This window comes from Nyctibius grandis, chromosome 6, assembly GCF_013368605.1.
Source record: "Nyctibius grandis isolate bNycGra1 chromosome 6, bNycGra1.pri, whole genome shotgun sequence".
Taxonomy (NCBI): Eukaryota; Metazoa; Chordata; class Aves; order Nyctibiiformes; family Nyctibiidae; genus Nyctibius; species Nyctibius grandis.
This window is the reverse complement of record NC_090663.1, coordinates 18007072-18029261: the sequence shown is the minus strand read 5'-3', so window position 1 is coordinate 18029261 and position 22190 is coordinate 18007072. Positions and strand designations below refer to the sequence as shown.

At 42.4% G+C, this 22190-nt stretch overlaps 1 protein-coding gene and 1 long non-coding RNA gene across 4 annotated transcripts; one reads left to right on the top strand and one right to left on the bottom strand.

Annotated features, from left to right (window-relative positions):
* Window positions 1-20: 20 nt before the first annotated feature.
* On the bottom strand, window positions 21-16370 carry LAP3 (leucine aminopeptidase 3). 2 transcript variants are annotated; one of them, XM_068403126.1, is made up of 13 exons: window positions 16171-16369; window positions 15395-15510; window positions 14994-15048; window positions 13109-13214; window positions 11873-12032; window positions 8282-8443; window positions 7136-7294; window positions 6267-6391; window positions 4812-4900; window positions 3297-3399; window positions 1498-1577; window positions 525-637; window positions 21-422 (listed from the first exon to the last, which is right to left on the bottom strand). In XM_068403126.1, exons 1-13 carry the CDS (start codon window positions 16294-16296, stop codon window positions 224-226), a joined length of 1593 nt encoding a protein of 530 aa, XP_068259227.1. In that variant the 5' UTR covers window positions 16297-16369; the 3' UTR covers window positions 21-223. The 2 variants fall into 2 exon arrangements, with proteins under 2 accessions (XP_068259227.1, XP_068259228.1); XM_068403127.1 differs by lacking the exon at window positions 21-422 and adding an exon at window positions 2113-2161 and having other exon boundaries at window positions 547-637; window positions 16171-16370.
* Window positions 11840-15118, top strand: LOC137664731 (uncharacterized). Of its 2 annotated transcripts, XR_011048376.1 has the most exons (4): window positions 11840-12080; window positions 12644-12731; window positions 14081-14222; window positions 14781-15118. It is a non-coding gene; the product is annotated as an uncharacterized lncRNA (long non-coding RNA). The 2 variants fall into 2 exon arrangements; XR_011048375.1 differs by having other exon boundaries at window positions 14081-15118.
* Window positions 16371-22190: the final 5820 nt, after the last annotated feature.

Below are 22190 nucleotides of genomic sequence, written 5' to 3'. Positions count from 1 at the left end.
GGTACTAAATATATCAATAGTTCAAACAATATTTTTTTATTTTAAATTGCATAATATAGGATGACAAATCTCACAGGTGAGATATTCTTACCCAAGTAATGATTTATAAAACGCATTTGTAGTTCATTGCCATAGTGAAAAAATGCTTGAGGCATTCATTTATGAATAATACTTTTTAAGAATTTTTTCTTAAGGCGGAGTGGATGATTATAGAATAATTATTTTATTTGGTATTGCGAGTGTCTTGACTTAATCGAGCCGCAAACTCTACTAGTGTTCTTGTAGGCCGCCCTGCCATGCCTTTTCGAAGATAGGGCACCTCATCCTTATTTGACATCACACCAGCTATATCTAAGTGAGCCCAGTGAGAGGCAGTCACAAATTCCTTCAGGAATGCAGCAGCTGTGCATGCTCCTCCAGCTCTGTGGGAAGCAGAAAAATTGTATTGTTTCTAAAGCAACACCAACAGCACAAACCTTAAAACACACTGAAAGGGGCACATGAAAGATATTGGTACATCTTACCTGCTGTACTTTCCAATGTTACTCAGATCTGCAAGAGGACAGTCTGTTACTTGTTTTGTGTAATGTTCAAAAAGAGGCATTCTCCAAACTCTGTCCCCTGTCAAAATGCTGGCCTGAAAAAGAAACAGTGATAGTTTCTTCTCAGAAAGGGTCATTAGACATTGGAACGGGCTGCCCAGGGACGTGAAGTCACCATCTCTGGATGTGTTTAAGAAAAGACTGGACATGGCACTTAGTGCCATGGTCTAGTTGACATGGTGGTGTCAGGGCAATGGTTGGACTCAATGATCCCAGAGGTCTCTTCCAACCTGATTGATTTTGTGATTCTGTGAAATATTTTATTTTTTTTTAATGTTAAAAACTGCATTTATAAGCCCTGGTATCATGCATGCTTATTTTTGTTTAGCTTTGATCAGTCTAAAAATCTTCAGCCCAATATAATATTAGGTATATGGAAATGCACTGCAAAACAAAACACTGAATCCTACTTTTTAGGTACTTCAGTGTTAGTCAAAAGGCAAAATCTCAAGACTGCTTTTTTTTTTTCCGACAACGCAAATCCTTCCCTTCAGAGCCTTCCTTTAGCTATCGCACTTCAGTCCCTCATGAGGCCTCTCTGAATTTGTGTCTCAGTGTTGTTAAGCAAGATCAATTATCTTTTTAACACCAACTAATTACTGTCAGTAGTCCAGAGCTTAAGCATATGCAGTAAGTTATCAGAAGATGCAGATCCTTGAGATGATGTGCCTGCTGTTTGCTGTGATACTAAACCTCACTAAAGAGCTAGTAATTAATAGTCAATATTAATTATTTTCAATTAAATATGGTACTAACACCACTTCTACGAGATTTCAAGATGTCATAACATACCTTTTAGATTTGCATAAAGACTTTCAGTAATGCACTAAATTTTCGATAACAATAGCTATTACTGAATTTTTATTATGATTTAATAGTAATGCAGATGGCCTACCTCATAAAGGTGAGTCCAAAGCCAAGATGAGTTTGTGAACACTCCAGTCGCAGCAGACCCCAATGCAACATCCATGGCACCTACAAAAACACACCTTCAAGCTTATACAACAAAGGCAAAGGTGGACCTGAGCTATTCCTCTGCATCCTGACTCCTCACAGAACTTTCCATTTTTAATTCCCATTATCAGGAATTTCTAAAGTCTGCAAAAACTAAAGATTTTAGTACACTTGCATTTTTAAAAGTTTAAACATTGTTAAAACATTTATATAATCTAATAGGACAAGAATTCATAAAAACTGAATTCCGTATCTCATGAAACTAGATTTTCTGTTTTCAGCTTGGTGTTTCTTAACAATATTTCTAATATAATGCATTCAGCAATAAATGTCTTCTCAAAAAAGAAAAACTAAATTTTATAGTTTCCATATAGAAAATATAAGTAAGTGAGTGGACTTTTTCCAATGTATAGACCTCTACAATTTTCAAGCCGATACTTTCTATTTTGTGAATTTCACTTGCATAGATTTTTGCACAGCCTATGTGAATTTACTTTCAATGAAAATAATCCTTATCAAAATACTAAACCATGACTAAACCAGAGGGATTACATACATATTTATTTGACGCCACAGAACTGCTTCTCTAATGCCAACGCTCAATCCTCAGTGAGATTAAAAAAAAAGAAGAAAAAAGTAGTTTAACAAAATGATATGTCAAAGAAATTTCGACAGGAGCTCTCCTCCTTCCTGCTTGTTGCCCAAGGATCCCAAACACAGAATAATTTATAGTGGGATTAAACTTCTTCTATCATGCTCTTTATATGGGAATACTTTTATACAAGCCAACGATCTTAAAATCGGCTTCCCTTCTGTCTATTGAAATTTTCCACAGCATTTGAACTGGCAAAACTGATGGAACATAATTTAAAGCACTAGTGGAGAATATATAGAAATATAATTATTTTGCTTAGCATATTCATTAAGCAACACAGTGGACTCCTGTCTGAACTACTCTTCCATGTTTGCTCTCATTTCAGCTACAGTCACTTCACCCATGACAGCCTGTTACTGCAGTTCATGAGATGCATACACAATGCTGGTTTTGAATTAAAAATTATAACCTCATTCATATAGAACTGTAGAAACGAAACAATTAAAGCACTTTTTATCACACCTGAAAGTATGCAAACTGCATATAAGAGATACTTTAGTCAAACAATTTCTTGGGAAGATGATAATGACTCTCCAGTGCTATTATCTAGAATCATGGAGACCTGAGCTAGCTCACATAATGGAAGAACAACTGGTGCTGGCTAGGTCAGAGCTCAGGCACTCAGGAAGCCGTTCACCAAGAAAACATTTTGGCTCCAGCATGGCCAGCGCCATATGGACCTGGGAGGATTCTTCCACAACCATATCAGTATCTCCATCACACAACCCCAGGAGCTGGGAGGGCTGCACTCAGAAATGGAAGCACTAGGAAACATTGTGCAGAAACATCAAAGTCTGCGTAGGTTTTCCCACTCTTCTGAGTTCCAGCTCAGCTGGGCCAGCCTAACTTCATCTATGTGGCTGAGTGTGTGCTGTGCATGCCAATACCCTCCCCCGTCCTAGAGATACGGTGCAGCTGTACAAGTTGTTAGAGCATAAACTGTGCTAGCTGTTGTCCTACAACATGTAAAATCATCTCAGTTGTTTTCAGACTCAGGTTGGCTGAGTGCAACTAATCCACAGCCCAATTTATGAGAGTAACAAAGGACTGACTTGCAAAATGAGCAGGGAAGGGAGACTGCTTACCTGTTAATGTTGCAGCATTCACAATAGCCCTTGCATTAAAATTGTGGGCGTAACAGAGAGCATCAGCTAACAGCAGTCTTCCTTCTGCATCTGTGTTATCTACCTTCAGATGCAAAAATCAGTAAAAACAGGTGAACAACTGAAAACATCCCTTTCACTGACATATTTCTTACATATTATCTTAAATAGCTGTCAGATTGTGAATGCACTGTCACAGGCCCTAGGAACTTCAGGTAATCAAAATTTACTCAAAATAAACTAAAAAAAAAAAAAGAAAAAAGATAGTATTGATACACAGTTCTGTTTATAAAATAAAAGCATATCTGTAGCTGAGGTCAAGTCATCTTTCAGCACTGCAAGCTCCTCTGCATGCTGGGCCTCTGTGCTGCTGGGTCCTCAGAAGAGCCAGGAGGCTGGAGAGGTGCCCCAGTGGAGTGCAGGGGCCTGGTTACCATTCCCAGCAAAGCCCCAGGGATCCCAGGGCCGTTTCTGAGCAAGCGCAGAGATCTGGCCAATGGAAACTGCAAAGGAGGAGAAGGTGCCACAAAGCAGGACAGATGTATGCCTGGAAACAGTTCCTTGTTTTACTGCTTTCTCTTTGGATCTTGAAACTTTTTCCCCCCGCTAAAGAAAACATCAATAGCCCCTTTGCTCCTTTCCCCTTTCAGGGAAAATTCACGATGAATTCTGCAAGGTGAATTCTGCAAGGTGAATTGCATGACATGCTCTGAGCTACTAGCACTTTCTTGCAAATTTCTTCTTGGTAGGCAAATGTGTGCCCAGTCTTCTCCCTCAAAGCAGAGGGTGACTGAACTCAGTTTTGGGAGGAGAACCTTCAATGAGTCAAAAGTGGCAGAATCACAGAAATCCAGACAGAAAGAAATATTGATTAAGCCTCTTCTGCACAAAATCAGTGGTCTACAGCACAATGACTTTCAGTACCATTTAATCTATGAGATGAGTATGGAACAGTTTGGATTCAACATGAAATATGTATTTTGTGCACAGATTTGGCAAGCTCCTTTGAAGCGACAGCCCCTATGACTCAGAGTGCTGATTGTACAGAGCAGCTTGCCAGGGTAAAGACCTTGGTTATGTCAGCAGGAAACTAATACTCTTATGTCTTACTCCAGATAGCAGGGAAGTGTCCTGAAGGGTCTTGCTGGAAGCAACTCATATGTTATTCATTCTGACTGAGAACCTACATTTATGAGCATTGTCCTCTTTTGCTAAAACAAGATTTTCTAGCATGTTCAGTAAGTGACCATACTTTTCAGCTTTCCCTAACAATTTATAAAACGTGTCTAATCTCTTCAATCTATATTTCTCTTTGAAAGAATCCTATGATAGCAATTTCTAATTAATAACATGCTGCTTACATTTTTTAAAAAAGTACATTTGCACTGCTTATCTTTTTAAAGGGTCTTTTAAAACACATACTCTGACTGCAGTCATAACTTGACTGATTAAACCAATTCACTAAAAGTATTCAAAATCCAAGTTTCACATGCATACCTGTATTGTTTTTCCGTTCTTGGCTCTAACGACATCCCCCGGCTTGTTTGCCTTACCACTGGGCATATTTTCACAGAGGGGTGCCAAACCTCAGAGAGGAAAAGCAAAGTGCATTACTAGTTTCTTTCTCAGAAAAGATGTAGAAAAAACACTTAGAAAAAACCCAAACACCTTCTTAAGAAAACAGTACTATTCTCATCTTGAGTTTATGCTCAAAATCCAAATTCTCCTGGTTACCGGAAGACACACGGTCCAGTTTTCAATCAGGGAAATTTCCCTGCATGATGCACCACCACATTCTCCCACCTACACCATTTTACCACCAGGATTTACTTCTACTTTACACCCAGACAAGTGAGATCAGAGGAGCAACAAATATCATCTTATGTCTTCCATATATAAATAATTAGTTGCACATAAAGGGATTTCTTTCTTTCTGAAATTAAAAACTTCTCAAAGTAACATTCTGAGCCATTCAAGCTCTGCTCATTGTAAATAAGCGTTGTGTAATGTCAAGAGGGGTCCAAGGACTCGCCATAGAACTCCAACCATAAAAAGAGCAAATAGAGATGAGCAAAAAAGAGGGTCAGCGTCAAAACTCCAGCTATAAATGGGATAATGGGATGAAAGGCGCTCCACCATTCCTAGGGGAAACCTGCTCCTGGCACAAGGAATAAGTGAATTGTGGACCCCCAACTTGTCAGGGGGATTATGTACACAGACTTTTGATCCACTGCTGCAGCCCTTCCTATCACATACTTTTCAGGAAGGCACGTCGTGAGGATGCGTGTTTCGCTGCCCTCTCCTGGCTGAAGCATAAAAGTGACTAAAAATACTCGTTTCCTGAAAGTGAAGGTTGTCATTCTCAAACTTATTCTAGAATGGATTACATGTCATTAGCAGCTCGTTTTGCCACGGTTCCTGAATCAGCTCATTTAATTTTAGCTGTGCAACATTTGTGCAGAAAAATACTTTAAAATCGTATCAGCAGACTGGGGTTTTTTTGTTTGTTTTAGATTTCTGCTGAGATATTCACCTAAGGAAACAAAAGCTGATCCCTCTTCCTGTTCAGCTGTGGCAAACACTCATGGAGGTAGTTCAGCTAAGTGCTTTTCATTTTTAATCGCTTTTACAGATATCCACATTCCTTCTTGTAATGAAGGATCAGAACTTCAAACAAATTGTTGAAAATAAGTTTATTGACAATCATTTCTTACCTAAGATCTAAAAATCATGCCTTCAAAATTTTAATTCAGTGTTGAAATATTTTATTCAAGCAAAGCTGGTAATTTTTGATAAGCAAGTAAAAATGGAAGAGAAGGTGAGACAAATAAGTATGCAGAAGTCCATGGCATTTCTGTAAGACCATTACCAGTGCTGATACTAGAAAATTACTTTGTCAAAAAGAAATACTGTAAAATCAAGATTTTTGGATTCTGACACAAACGTACTTACCAATTATGTTAAGAGGTAGATTTAAAGCTGCTGCTGTCACAATGGCTGAACAGACCGTTGCTGCCCCTCCCATATCTGCTCTCATCGCATCCATACCCGATGATAGTTTCAGTGAAATGCCACCGCTGGAATAAACACAACAAATATCATCCAACATGTAGGAGTTTGAAGTTGCATATATTGATAATATTCTGTCCATCAGTATGTTTTAGCACCAAGTATCAGTAAATGTGTTTTCAAATATTCCTGCAACACCCTAACAAGCATACTGAAAGCAAGGTATCTGGGTTTTCATTTCAGATAAAATATGTCCCTGAATTATTTCCCCATAGTTAGGACGCCATAAAAATCCAGGTAATCTGCAGCAGACTACTCAATGGTCTTCATAATAGCAAAAAAGCACAAAACAAGAACAAAATAGTACACTTGGTAAAATCAGCATCTGGAAGGGGAATAGACTGGTAAACTTTTCAGCAGTGACATGAAAAAGTTACAAGGAACTGCTGCAAAGAATGAACTAGTTTCTCTTTCCCTGATCTATATGTCCAGTGACAGACTGCAGTTCTAAACATGTAAATCCTTCAACCGGAGGGTTGCTTGGGCCAAAGAAAAAGAGCAAGTTCTTTGGGTTTTTCCCCCAGAATTTCCACTTTCCCCTTACAAGAGGAGGGCATATCAATTCCTACTTTGTCCAACCACTCAAGCTTGTCTTCTCCCCATAAAAGGCAGCACAGTCTACTATATAGCGCAAGTTCACTGGAATGTCATTGAAAGGTAATGTTGAGCAAAGAAAAAGCCTCTCCCCATTGAACATGAAGAGCAGGAAGGCATTTTCCCCCCCATAGTCATTAAAATATTAGCATACATACCTGTCAAATGTAACTCCTTTTCCTACAAATACCAATGGGGAGTCATTTGTATTAGCTCCACCTAAATAGTTAATCTCCAGAAAGATGGGAGGTTCAGCCGAACCCTTAGCAACACTCAGGAATGCTCCCATCTGTTGTGCTGCTATCCAAGACTCTGGTCTGGAACAGAAATATGTATTTTTTTTTTTTGGTCAGTGGACGCTTTGGCTAAGGTGAGTTTGTTTTTTTTTTAAGAGATCACAATTCTTGAAGGTTTGTACACAAACTATTAATTCCATTTTAGTTAGTTATTTTGGAAACAGTCACTTAAATCCAACCATTATTACTTTTTTTTCTGTGAAACAGAAAAACAGTGCCTCAAATTTGCTGCTTGGTTTTTGTTTTCTGTTTAAAAAATACCAAACAAAACAACAAAACAAACAACAACTTGTCAACACTTCCTGCATCAGAAACATTAAACTTTCACTTGCCCATCAGGCTGTAGTTTCTGAAGGCATATGGAGTAACAACATTGCAGCAGGTCACTGTTTAGCTTTTTGCTATCAAGATGGTTAACTAGAGGCAAAGTTGATTTCCCTCAATCTTTTGTTTTTCAACAAAACAGCCTCCAACACTTGCACAACCAGTTAGCCTGTTTCCACTGAAGTGCAGTCACTAGAAATGCCAAGGCAAGAAGCATTAGCTGTGCAAATTCAACTGCAAGGGCTTTTACAACTCCATCTCAACGTTTTTAAAAGTTAAAAAAAGCCCCAACAAGAACAGCAATAGCAAAGGTATGTATCAAACCCACTTGGGAAGAAAAGGTATTAGAAAAAAGGTACCTAGTATTTGCCCTCTATTCACTGAGTCTTCATCAGGCTTCCTCTTTCACAGCACATCTGTCAATTAAGCAGTAATTGACTGCATGACTAATTGACAGTTCATTATTTTACTGTGTCACAGTATCTTGCTTACTCTACTAACTAGCAGCTCACCTTCTAATACCGAGAGTAGCTTGCAGCCTGGGCACCTCTCACACCTTCTTGCCAAACACTTCCCCAGCTTTTGTCATTTGAAGTAGCAGAGTGCAAAATGAGAGCACACTGCCTATTTGAATACCGTGGAAGGTATCTTACCCTACAGAGGAGTCATTTCAGTGGAATTTACCTTATATGGACCTTCACGTTGCTGAAACTTCTGAGCTTCTGTTCAATATGTTCAGCAAATTTGATTGGAGTTACATAATTAGCTGGAGCCTCCATAAGGTACCGAGCGAGGTTCTGACCCTCAGCGTAGAGAACACCTTTTTGCCAGGCTTCACTTTCAGCACTAAACAACACCATACAATAATCAGGATCATAAACATTTGCTAAACTAAGATGTTTTCAGCACCCATCTGTTCTTGCCTGTTTGAAAATGCAGTATCATTGATTTGGGGCAATTAAGAATGTCACAGTAATCTTACGAAGAGGAATTTAGGATGATAATCCAAGGTGCATCTAGTCTAGTAGCTCATCTCTGGTTCTAGTCAGTGCCAAATGCTTCAAAGAAAGCTAGAAGAATCCTCAAGCAGACAGATGTAAAATTGTCTGTCTAATACATTAGGTCTTGTCCTAATCCTTACTAGTCAGGGATTGGCTAAATCCATAAGCACAAGGTTTAATACCCTTTCCAATATTTGTAATCACATTAATTATAACAGCCCTGAAAGTTTTTATTTAACATATAAAGCCTCCAATTCTGTTTTTTACTTTACAAAATATGATTATGTGTTACGAGAGGAATCTGGATCTTGTTTCACAGTGCACTCAACGCATTTCGCTAATGAATGACAGAGCAAACGTTTGAAGAGCTGCCTGCGTAGGAAATGGGGATGTCTCTCTGGTTACTTTACAACACTGCTGGTACAAAACCTTTCATTTTACCAAGAGAGAACCGAAAGGCTTACTTGCTTTAAAAGATATCACAAAGCAGGGCATTAAGCTGGATTCTGCCTCTCAGAAGAGCAACACAGTGAAGAAGGAATCCAGGAGGAATATAGAAATATTGCCTGGATATGGAGGGATGGAATTAAGAAGCCAAATCTCAGCTGACACTGAAAACTGGCAAGAAGTGGGAAAGGCCACAAGAGGACTTCAACATGTACATCATCAGCAAAAGGAAAGTCAGGGATACTGCTGTCCCATTGCTAAACGGGGCAGGCAATCTAGTGAACACTGAGAAGACTCAAGTTCTCAGTGCCTGCTTTGCATCAGTCTTAATGATTAAGGTCGGCTTCCAGATTCCCCAGTTCTTTGTGCTTAGTAACAGAGTTTGGGCAAGAAAGGTACTACCCATGGCAGAGGAAGATAGACCTAGTACACTGTCTAAGCAAGCCAGACATACACAAGTCCTTGGTAGCAGGCAGGGTATATCTGAGGGTGCCGAGGGAGTTGGCTGGCATCATTGCATGGTCTCTTTCAGTTTGAAAGGTCATGGTAACTGGATGTGGTCTCTGATTATTGGAAAAGGGCAAGTCCTCATCTTTAAGAATGGCAAGGAGGATATAGGGAACTACAAACCATTTATTCTAGACTAATGCCCTAAAGGTTCATGGAGAAACTCATCTTGGAAGCCATTTCCAGGTATATGAAGGACAAGATGGTCACTGGGAACAGTCATTATAGATATTAGGGACAAATCATGCCTGACCAACTTGACTTTTATGATGAGAGGGCTGGCACAGAGGACCACAGTGGATGTCATTTATCTTGGCTTTAGCAAGGTTCTCATGTAGAATCCTCTTAGGCAAATTGAGAAAACATGAACTGGAGGGGTAGACTACAAAATGGGTGAAAAACTGGAAGAACTGTTGGGCTCAGAAGATAGGAGACAACAGTTGAACGATCTAGCTGGCAGTTAGTTATGTGTGGTGTTCCTCCAGGGTTGATACTGGGGCTGATACTTTCATCAACAACTTGGACAATGAAATGTACCCTCAGAAGTTCATGGACAGCATCGCATTGCAGGGAGCCGCTGAAATGGGGAGGGTAGGGCCACCATTCATAGAGGCCTTGACAAGCTGGAGGAGTGCACCAAAGGGAACACTGAGAAGTTTAACAAAGACTGGCATAAAGTCCTGTACCCAGGACAGAACAGCTCTATGCAATAGTCAGGCTGGACACTGACTAGGCAGAAAGGAAAGGTGCAGAGAAGAACCAGGGGATTCTGGTGGACAAGCTGAACAGGAGTAAGCAGCGCATTACTGCAGTGACAAAGGCCAGCCGTGTACCAGGTTGGACTGCAGCACAGCCAGCGTGTTAAGGGAAATAATTATTTACCTCCTTGGCATTTGTGATGCTGCATCTGGCTACATCCACTTTAGAATTCCTGAATACAAAACAAATACTGATAAACTGGGGAAAGTCCAAAGGAGGGCCCCTAAGAGGGGCAGGGAGCTGGAGCACATGGCATATGAGGAGAAGCTAAGAGAACTGGGTTTGTTTCATCTAGAGAAGAAAAATTAAGAAAAGATCTAATTGCAGTCTTTCCTCTACCTTTAAATAGGGTTTATAGAGAAGATGAAGACAGACACATCTCAGAGCTGCACAGTAAGAGGGTAAGAGACAATGGGCTCAAGATTCAACAAGGGAAACTGCAATAGGACATAAAGGAAAAAAAATTCACCATGAGTATAGTCAAGCACTAGAACAGATGGCCCAGTGAGGCTGTGGGATTTCTGTCTCAGGAGGTATTCAAAACTGGACTACACAAAGGCCTGGTCAACCTGATCGAGCTTTAAAGTTGTCTTTAACTTCCAAGTTATCCCTAATCCAAATTGGAGCTGGACTAGATGACCTCCAGAGGTCCTTTCCAACCTTATTTATTATATACAAAAATTGCTTCACGTCATAAGTGCTCATAGGACCATCTATGTTTTCAAGAAATGTTTATTTACTAAAATATAATTGGCTCCCAAACTATCTGCTGCGTTACAAAATGGGAAGAGTGTTGCATGTAGCTTATCAAGACGTGGTTAAATTGAGAGGGTTTTATTTTACTTCACTAACTTCCTCATAAGGAAAGACTTGTTCCTGTATAAAGTACATAGAGGAAATACCTCTCCTCTGAGTGACAGAATATCTTATATGGAAGGTCCAAAGTCCCCTCTGATAGAGTAACAGGGGATTAATAAAACTTCGTCCTGGAACCAAAAGCTCTGATACTACTTTTTGCTCTCAAGTAACAGCGATGTCTATTTAGAGGCCAGAAGCACCCAAGCGTCTCTCTTGTTGCATTATATTCTGTGAATGAAAACACAAGTGAACTATGTGAAACATATCCATCATGGCACGGTCTGGTGTCAGTTAGCATTTCCTGATTCTCAAAAGGATTTTTGCATTTATGGAGTTTGAAGTACCTCCACTCCACAATTCTGGCATGCAATACCAACAAAAGTCCTTTCACGTCACAACTATGCTTCAAGTAATTTTTTACTTTTGTTTTTATTCTGGGACTTCTTTTCTATGAAGGAGCATTTATTTACTCTTAACCTCAGAACGTGGCATACTAACAAAACACACGGAGCAAACTCTATAAATATACATGAGATGTAAAATACTTCAGGAAATTCAAAGGAGTAGGTGGAGTTACGAGGGATATTGCTGCTAGCCCTACTCTTTCAGGTTTATGTTTTTCTCATGCACAAGCATGCACACAGTTTTACAAATAAACAAACAAACAGATAAATAAACAGGCTAGCTTTCCTTTTGCCATCACCTTTCGTGAAGCTGAGGAGTAACTACAGGTTTCTTTTTTTGCTTCAGCTCGTTATATTCGTGCAATCCAAGGACAGCGCCTTCTGCAGCCGCTTGAGCATCTCCACAGGGGTCTACTTCAACATAAGGGATCTCCAGATCTTGGATCTGTCTACAACCAACTGAAAAATACAGTACAGAACTAGTAGGCCGAGTATTGCACAAAACAGGTATCTGAGGTGATCAATATGACATTTTAAGGGAAAAATAATTTTAACTCAAGATATCTGAGTTTATAAGTAAATCAGTTAAAAAGAGCATGCAGTAGAATAAATAAAATGCTAATGACCATATACTGACAAATTTTGACTAAAAATATCACTTGATAAATTGTAATGATTAAGACATTTCACAAGAATAAAAAGGAAAGTCCACAGTTCTGATTCCTTTAAGTTCACTCTATATCAAAGAAAAGCTCTGTCATTCTGGAGTGCTATGGATTATGACTATCTACAGGTATCAGAAATTTGCTGTAATTGAATTTTTTGCTAAGAATATATGACTGCTTTTTTCGTCCAAATGAGTTTATATACACTTTTGTAAATAAAATAATTATATATACCATAAACTCTATTTTGTACCCAAATAATTTAACAATGTTTTGGCAGCTGGTGAGACAACACGGGCTCATACTTTGGACATACAGCTGTCATACATGTGTGACTGACCTCCAGTCTCAGATTATTAACTCTGTGGTGAGAACTCTCTTTGTCCTTGTTTTATACACATTTAGATGCAGCGGTCGTCCTTGATTAAGACAGAGAGGCCTCCTCTGCCTACGACAGATAACGTACTGAATCATACTACTGATGTTGTGAAAGGTATCAGTTTATAACACAAGTATCTCTGTTACAAGCTGAGTGGCAAAAGTATGTGCATACTTAAGTACAGTGTGAGCATAAAGTGAATTAGTAATTACTACTATTTTGAAACCTGAGAGAATCAAACAAGTGCCTTTTCAATACCACACTGTTTAGGGAAGTTATTTGGTATAAATAACTGGAGTTACCTGTCTGCACATTGATGCACATGCTCTATAACTTCTTCCTCGCTAAGGAAAAACTTCACGAATATCAGTGACAGGTAAATGCATTTACCAAACCATGCAGTAGGTTTTGCACTTTAAAAAGTGGAACATGCTGCACCACTGCAATAGTTTTATAGACAAAATGCTTAAGAAAATTTAAAAATAGTTAACCTGCAACAGCTGCACGAATATTTTCTTTGCCTTCATTCCAGTTTTCCTGGTCATTTACTCCAGCATTCTTCTTACCCAAGCCAACTACAACCACACTCGGAAAGTCCTAGATGAAGCCGACACACAAATGGATTCACATTCCTCATTACAGCCAGAGCAGAGTTGTTAAAAAGACCCTTACTTTCCAAATCAAACCAAGCACAGCATTTCAATACATTCAGTACTTTCTCTATGCTATGCACATTTCTGCATTAAGAGTGCCAGTATGGTGTCACTGTCTTGCGTTCCCAATCGTTTGCCACAGGCATGCAACCAGTTGTTCTGTTGTCCAGTTAATCATTAATTATGTTTATTGGAGCAGACTGGGCTTTATGCTCAACACATAGCAAACTTGATACTTCTAAGGGCAAGTCTAAGAGTCCTTTGAAAGCAGATCCAGCTTTCCAGCTGCCACAAAGGCCAGAATTCTGCTGGAGAAGTGTAACCTTTTTTGGCACAGTACTATGTTCAAGGAAATAAAATCACTTCAAAGGCTGAGCCGGCATGATTTGCTATGTAATAAACCAAAGCTGCACAGAGGTACACAGCTCCAGAACTCAGGAAAGCAATGTAGGACAGCAGACTAAATGCTTGCCTTATAAGCTGTAAGTGGAAGGCAAAAAGGAAGAAACAAAGATTAAAGAAGCATTTTCAAGAATTAAGTCAAATTTGTATAAAACTCAAGGTTTTCTATGTGAACATATTTCCCATTGCTCTGATTAGGCTTTCCCTTCCATCACAAAAAGGTGCTCTGTCAGACTCCAACAACCAGCTTTCAAACTGCTACAGCATAGTAAAGTGTTTTAGTCCAGAAGATGCTTAAACTAGTGTTAGCTTTCCAGTTCAGTGATTCACGTTAACATTTGTTTAGTTATTGTTATTTTACACACTTAGAAGAGGTATAAGGCCAAATTCTACTCTCTTCTCTTGCAGAGATTTGCTACTTTTCCCAGTTCTGCATACAGGATGAAGTAATGGGACCCTCAGAGGACTCAGCTTCCATGAAGTTTCTGAGAGCTTTTCCACTGAGTTCAATGTCACCTGTCTGGGGTCTCCACACAGGAATTTATACATGGTAGGCAATGCTCACTACAAATTGATTTATTTAAAATCATCTAAATAGCCCTAATGTAAGCTTCAGTTACTTATACAGGGATACCTAGCGGTGTATTACATGTCTGCCTAGCCTCTAGCTACTACTCCAGAAGGGCACAGACTGTACCATATTTGCCAGCTCCATGTAGGTGCATTAGATGTATTAGGGCTTCTCAAATGGCACCAAAACCTAACTTTAAACAGATGAATCTCCATCTTGTACCCTTGTGATATATCACATCTGTGCAGACAAAAGTCCTGCCTGAAGAACAGTCCCACGTCTTGTTTTGAGAGGTTTCAAGCACATGACTTTAAAACCTCTCATTAAAGCCTGCAACGGGACTACCTTGTATTAGAACTGTCATGTCTGGAAGGTCTTCGCACATACCAATACACACTCATGCACTTGCTCCTCCTGAACACAGGAGGCACAGCAGAAGTCTGATCCAAAACTGTTGTGCTTCAGCTCATTCAGTAAGCAGTGACTCAGAGCACACCACCTTTGGAGCAGACTTGTTTACATCTTCTCAATTTACAGCAGAGTGGAGGGAGCAGAGGACTGTGCAAAAGGCCATGCAAACACGGGGACTGCAGAACAGGACGTTTAAATAAGCACCACACTTTTTATTGAGAGGGGCGAAGAAGAGCAGAGCATTTTATACAAGCACAGCAGTGAACTCAGCTTAAAGTAAGATGTAAGGGCAAACCTCACACATTAATCAATATGCACACTAAAATCCAAAGTTCATACCTGATGCAAACCATGGAATATGCGTGTTTTGCCTTTCTTCAAAGGTGGCCCACATCTAGGACACAAAGAGATTCTTTCAATAAAGAAGTCCTTATTGGTGATAAATCTTATGGTACTATGTTCACTCCACAACCACAGAGTGCTCCTCAGCACTGTACTGGGACACTCGGCTCAGTGCTGATTCACAGAGAAGGTCAGTCCCCATGAACATTTTGCATCTGTTTCCTCAGTGCTTGTTTTTTTTCCACAGGAGTTCCCCTCCAAGCTGCTTGGCCTGGTAGAAGCAAATACCAGCCTGAGAAGTGGTATGGGTACAAACACCAATAATGATAAAAAAAGAATCATTCTTGTCAGTGCTTGTAGGTACTTTAACCCATTTCAGAAGCTTATCACACACTTACACAGACAGAAGTTCTCTCAGCTTTCCAGACACAAGTCTATCGAAAGCATCTCCTGCACTAGTGAACTGAGCAGCACCTTCCTCCTTTTCACTTGAGTAGATTCCCAGAACAAGACCCTAAAAAAAAGACGCACATTAACATAAACAACATGAAATTTAGAGACCAAGCAGCACACTGTTCAAACCGTAGCTACTGCTGTATATGTTCACCTCAGTTCACGTATTTATCTAATGTGATGCACAGAGCGACACTTTGGTAAACCAGGATAAACTACAACAACTACTTTTAAGTGTGAAAAAGAAATTACATACTGTATAACTAAAGTTATAAACATTTTGCCTAACACGTCGAGAGAAAAACTCTTTCAATCTGCAATTTTAAGTACAAAAGAGCTTCCCCCCGCAAATGCACATCTCCTTGGAGCCGCGTCCAGGGGGAACGCGGGGAGCTGCACCACTCCAGACTGGAGCTCATCGGCGAGGTGCCGGGGCAGGGAGGCGGCTTGGCCCCGGCACGGCTTGGCCCCGGCAGGGCCCCGCCGCAGACGCGCCGCACGTTTGCGAGCTGAAGCCCCAGGCTGGCCCTGGGGGGCAGACGGCGACCCCAGAGCCCCGCGCCGGGCACGCTCAGCCGTGAGCTGCGGAACCGAGCAGGAGGAAGGGACACCCTGCTCCCACCGCGGCCCCCGCGGGACGCCCCACGCTGCCTCCTCCTGCCCCGGTTCACCCCGAGCGAGAGGGGCCGGGGGGCGGAAGCGTCCCCCGCCGCCCGCTCACCTTCCCGCCCGCCCCGCGGCTGTAGCCCCGCGGCGAGGGCCCCTGCGCCGAGCAGCTGCAGGCCAGGAGGGGGAGATCCCGGCTGAGGCGGCGCGCAGCCACCCTCCGCACCCAGGGCAGCAGCATGGCAGGCAGGCAGCGCGGCAGGGGCCGAGGCCGGCCGGCGTGACGGCGCCTGCCCCCGGCGCGCTCATGGCCTCATCAGCCGGCGCCGCGCGGGGCGGTGCCCGCGGGAGCGGAGGGGAGGGAGCGGAGGGGAGGGGGCGAGGGGGGGGGGCGGAGCGTGGGGACAGTTACCAGCCGGTGCTCCAGGGCCCGTGGGATGGCGATTGCTTGTTGACTTGTGCGTGAGGCTTCGCGTCGCGAGGAGTGGGGGGCGACTCGGTGCGCCGTGGGTTTTTGCTGTAGACACGTATTCGCACGTGCTGCTGAAGATTAAACAGCAACTCTTGCGGGCTTATCACAGACTTAAAAACCAGTCCTGGTGCGCATACAGTATATTTAATTTGCATATTGAAGATTAAAATGTAAGTGGTTTATGAAAAATAATCAAAGCTTTATTGCAAATGCAAAGACAACAAGTTCACATTATTTTCCATATAGGATGGTGGTTTACTTGTATGGTATCGCCATGTCTGCCGAGCAAGAGTTGATGAGGTTCTAGGAGAAAGCAGTAACGATCCCAGAGTGAAATTTTAAAAAGCAGTAAGTGAAAATAAAAGACCAATGAGAATGACTGTCGTTATATTTTATCAGGAAAATTCACCCCAGAATACTGGGTCATCGGTGTGTGTGCAGGTGCACCCGCCCTGGCCTGAGCTGGGGACTTTTTCCCGCGCTGTCCCTGTTTTTTCCCGCGCTGTCCCTGTTTTTTTCCCGCGCTGTCCCTGTTTTTCCCCGCGCTTTCCTTGCTTTCCGCGCGCCGAAGGTGACCGTTGCCAGGCGCGCAGCCACCGGGAGGTGGCGCCCCCGGCCAGGCGGAACTGGCCGCAGCTCAGCCCCGACGGGTCGGTGCCCCTCGGAGCAGCCGCTTGGGGCGGGAAGCCCCCAGGGGAACTGCCCTGGGATCGAGCCCTCGCTCTGTGGGTCAGCGATGGCGCATTTCGAGTCGTCACGCTAAAGGATCGTGTGCGAACACTTAGGAATTCGTAACTCGGCTGTGTGGTATTCCAACAGCCCAACTTGAGGTTTCCTACTGTTTGTTAGAGTGCTATGCAATTTTGGTTATAATAAATCTCATTCTGAGTGCCTGCCCTGACTATTTTGTGGGTGCCTCTGCGACACAGTGGGATGTCAAAAGTAGATTTATGCTTCTCTAGCCAAAGCCCTGTATGGAAAAGAACTATTTGGAGTTTGCTGAGATTTATTGTATTGTTAGTAAGAAGAGACAGAGTTTCAGTGGCACTGAACATGCACTGGATTTTAATGTCAAGTGATCTAGAATTCGGGGCGCAGGGAGGTGTGTTTGTCTGGGTTTTTTAAGAAATGTGGAACATAGATTATAAGTAGTTCACTTTTATATGTGAGAATGTGTCACCTTACGACACTCTGTATTTAGTTTGCTTTTCCATACATCTGTAACTGAACTTACACTGTTACATCAGCAGAAGGTGATGAAGAAGGGTAGCTGGGCCTATTCTTCTCTAACAGTATATTGCAGTTCCCACCTAACCGCTTTTTCCATTAACTGGTACAGAGAGAAATAATATGTCTTATTAAGGACAGCAGCACTCAGAGCCAACGACTGAGGGAAATTGCATCCATTTTGATTTACCTTGTAAAATGACATTTTTTTAACATTAAGTCATAACATTATCTAAAGAATCAAAGTGGTAATTAGTTTTTAGTTTCATTTATTTTGGAGAGGCTCTTAGACACAATGAATAGTTTCGCAGTTCTTTGAAGAATGGCTCCATAGCTTCTCTACATCCTGCGTGGAGTTTCTATATATTCTGCGGGTACAGATTAAGTGGGTATTTTCAGGGTACATGAAGTTGTCTTTGATTTTATGGAAAGCGAGGATTTGACTCCTAATCACTTCAAAGTTCTGGGCAGATATAGCTCATAAATGTTTCCATTTGGGATTTCAAATCTTCCAAAGTAAAAAGTACTCCCAAAGAAGTCTTCTCTTCCACATATTGAGCATACATATGATGAGATATGCTATGTGAAGAGTAACTAAAGTGGAAATACATAAATAAAGTAGATCACATGTATATCAAGTTCCATATTTTTTGAAAATATTTTATTATGTACAAGGGAAAGGTGAAAATGTCTAAGTGATAGACTTACCTATTGCTAACCTCAAGGTATGCTTTGTAATTGTACATCTTAACTCTGTGCAATTGCATTTAACCTTTTTTTTCCCAGACAGAATTTCCCAGGGCAAATACTCTCTGCATTGTCCCTTCTGTGTGCCTTAGCAGTGCTTAAACAGAGACAACCTGTGCAGCTGAAAGGTTAGTTGAGCCTCCTATCTGATTCATTCAGTTTAATTCACGCATGGTAATACTTTGGTTCACTCTCAAATGAACTGAAAAGACTATTTTCTCACAAGTCACGAAACAGTCATTGGGTGATAATGTTATTTGGTCATTCAACTCATGCAGCTACAATATCCCACAATAATACTCAGAAATGTTTCAAACATCTGCTGTGAGAAATCTTCTTGTGGACCGTTACTGTAGAGTATGCTTCATTGTTGAGCAGATTCCAAACAAGAAATTAAAAAGCTGATCAGCCCGGCCATCCCTCTTTAACTTTATTTATACGGCGTACCCTAGTGGCTCTTTCAGAGCTAGTGTGACCTGCCTAGGAATCCAGTCCAACAAATCTTTAATCTTGTCCTTACCTAAATAGTCCCACGGCACTTACTCAATTACTAGTTTTTGGGGGAAGTTTGGGGGGCATTAAGCAGTTCATTAGCAGTGTTAACAATCTGTTGCAATACATACATACTAGTACTACTCAAAAGCTTTTCTGAAGCAATTGTTCTATATGGAGGATTTTAAAATCTGCTTCCTTTTCACTTCCTAAAGAGAATTATATTTAGTAAAGGCTAAGTTACATGTTACAATATAATTCTTTCTGTACAACAACAACTTCTAAAGTATATGTTCATAGAACAATTACAAATCTCATTTTCTGTTTGTTAATTATACTGCAGCTTAAGATCTTCTATTTAAGAGCCACTCAGAATTTTATGAGAGGTGAAGGTGGTGGTACCACAGAGGCCTCTGTGGACAGTTTTCTGGACAGTACTGTGCTGTTACCATATCATGCACCTTCACAGACTGGGTTGGTTTGCTGCCTGTCCATGTACTGGGTATTGCACCATCTTCCTGGAGTCATGGCCCAGGGTAGAGACCGAGTGAAAGCACCAGTAAAATTAGAAGAACGGTGAAGGAAGTAGGTGGTGTAAATTAGGAATCACTTTTTCTGCCTTACTGAGTCTCCTTTATGCTAAAATCGTAACAGGGCTCCAGACTCATCAAAACTTTCCAGCTGTCTCTTAAAATTTTTATGGGACTTAAAAAAAATAATTAGTGCTCCTAAAAAAAAAAGTGGCTAACAATGTCTCGAAGAAGACAGATTATTAGGGCCTATTGCAGAAGCGCCCTCACAAACTTGTGTTTCACTCATAGTCCTGCTAAACTTGTAGGGCCAAAACCAGAGACGGTACAGGCTACTCGTTGCATCTGTAGGTTGACTGGCTAATAACATTTCCTCTGAAACTAGGACACTGACTGCCAAATGTCCGCTGGTCTTGTGGCATATGTGCTGAAAAGGACATAAATGATTTCCATTCCTTACCTCACACAGAGCTTGCACGTACACAGAATCACAGAATCACAGAATCACAGAATGTCAGGGATTGGAAGGGACCTCGAAAGATCATCTAGTCCAATCCCCCTGCCGGGGCAGGATTGCCTAGACCATACCACACAGGAACGCGTCCAGGCGGGTTTTGAACGTCTCCAGAGAAGGAGACTCCACAACCTCTCTGGGCAGCCTGTTCCAGTGTTCGGTCACCCTCACCGTAAAGAAGTTTTTCCTCAAATTTAAGTGGAACCTCCTGTGTTCCAGCTTGCCACCCATTGCCCCTTGTCCTGTCAAGGGATGTCACTGAGAAGAGCCTGGCTCCATCCTCATGACACTTGCCCTTTACATATTTATAAACATTAATAGGGTCACCCCTCAGTCTCCTCTTCTCCAAGCTAAAGAGACCCAGCTCCCTCAGCCTCTCCTCATAAGGGAGATGTTCCACTCCCTTAATCATCTTCGTGGCTCTGCGCTGGACTCTCTCTAGCAGTTCCCTGTACTTCTTGAACTGAGGGGCCCAGAACTGGACACAATACTCCAGATGCGGCCTCACCAGGGCAGAGTAGAGGGGGAGGAGAACCTCTCTCAACCTGCTAACCACACCCCTTCTAATACACCCCAGGATGCCATTGGCCTTCTTGGCCACAAGGGCACACTGCTGGCTCATGGTCATCCTGCTGTCCACTAGGACCCCCACGTCCCTTTCCCCTACGCTGCTCTCCAACAGGTCTGCCCCCAACTTGTACTGGTACATGGGGTTGTTCTTGCCCAGATGCAGGACTCTACACTTGCCCTTGTTATATTTCATTAAATTTCTCCCCGCCCAACTCTCCAGCCTGTCCAGGTCCCTCTGAATGGCTGCGCAGCCTTCCGGCGCGTCAGCCACTCCTCCCAGTTTTGTGTCATCAGCGAACTTGCTGACAGCGCACTCTAATCCCTCATCCAAGTCATTAATGAATATATTGAATAGAACTGGTCCCAGAACCGACCCTTGCGGGACTCCGCTAGAGACAGACCTCCAACTGGACTCTGTCCCACTGACCACTACTCTCTGGCTTCTTTCCTTCAGCCAGATCACAATCCACCTCACTACCCGATCATCCAGACCACACTTCCCCAGTTTAGCTGCAAGGATGCTGTGGGAGACTGTGTCAAACGCTTTACTGAAATCGAGATAGACCACATCCACAGCTTTACCATCATCTATCCACTGGGTAACATCCTCATAAAAGGCTATCAAGTTGGTTGAGCATGACTTCCCGTTGGTGAAGCCATGCTGAGTGCCCCTAATGATCCCCCTATCCTTGATGTGCCTAGAGACAGCACCAAGAACAAGTTGCTCCATCACCTTTCCGGGGATGGAGGTGAGGCTGACCGGTCTATAGTTACCCGGGTCCTCCTTCATGCCCTTTTTGAAGACTGGAGTGACATTCGCTTTCCTCCAGTCCTCAGGCACCTCTCCCGTTGCCCACGACTTAGCAAAGATGATGGAGAGTGGCCTAGCAATGACTTCCGCCAGCTCCCTCAGCACCCGCGGGTGCATCCCATCAGGGCCCATGGATTTATGGACGTCCAGGTTGCTTAATTGGTCCCTGAACCAGCCCTCATCTACCAAGACAGATTCCTCCTCTATCCTGACTTCTTCTGAGGCCTCAGGGGTCCAGGGCTCCTCAGGACAGCCTCCAACAGTATAGACAGAGGCAAAGAAGGCATTCAGTAACTCCGCCTTCTTTTTATCCTCTGTCTCCAGGACCCCCACCTCATTCATCAGTGGGCCTACATTGCCTCTAGTGTTGGCTTTACCTGCAATGTATTTGAAGAAGCCCTTTCTGTTGTCCTTGACCTCTCTTGCAAGGTTTAATTCCAAGGAGGCCTTAGCTTTCCTAGTTGCCTCCCTACATCCTCTGACAACAGACTTATATGCCTCCCAAGTGGCCAGCCCCTCCTTCCATGATCTGTACACCCTCTTCTTCCACTTGAGTTTGCCCAGCAGTTCCCTGTTCAACCATGCAGGTCTCCTGGTACCCTTCCTTGACTTCCTACCTGCTGGGATGCTCTGATCTTGAGCTCGGAAGAAGCAGTCCTTGAATGCTAACCAACTATCTTGGGCCCCCTTACCTTCTAGTACCCTGTCCCATGGGATTTCCCCTAGCAATTGCTTGAAAAGGCCAAAGTTGGCCCTCCTGAAGTCCAGGGTT

Excerpts from the sequence above, each read along its gene's own strand:
- LAP3 (XM_068403126.1), bottom strand. The coding sequence starts at position 16,296 with ATGCTGCTGCCCTGGGTGCGGAGGGTGGCTGCGCGCCGCCTCAGCCGG. Across the intron at positions 7,295-8,281 it reads AACGTGAAGGTCCATATAAG|ACCAGAGTCTTGGATAGCAG; the intron begins GTAAATTCCACT and ends TTTCTGTTCCAG. Across the intron at positions 4,901-6,266 it reads TCTACCTCTTAACATAATTG|GTTTGGCACCCCTCTGTGAA; the intron begins GTAAGTACGTTT and ends TTCCTCTCTGAG.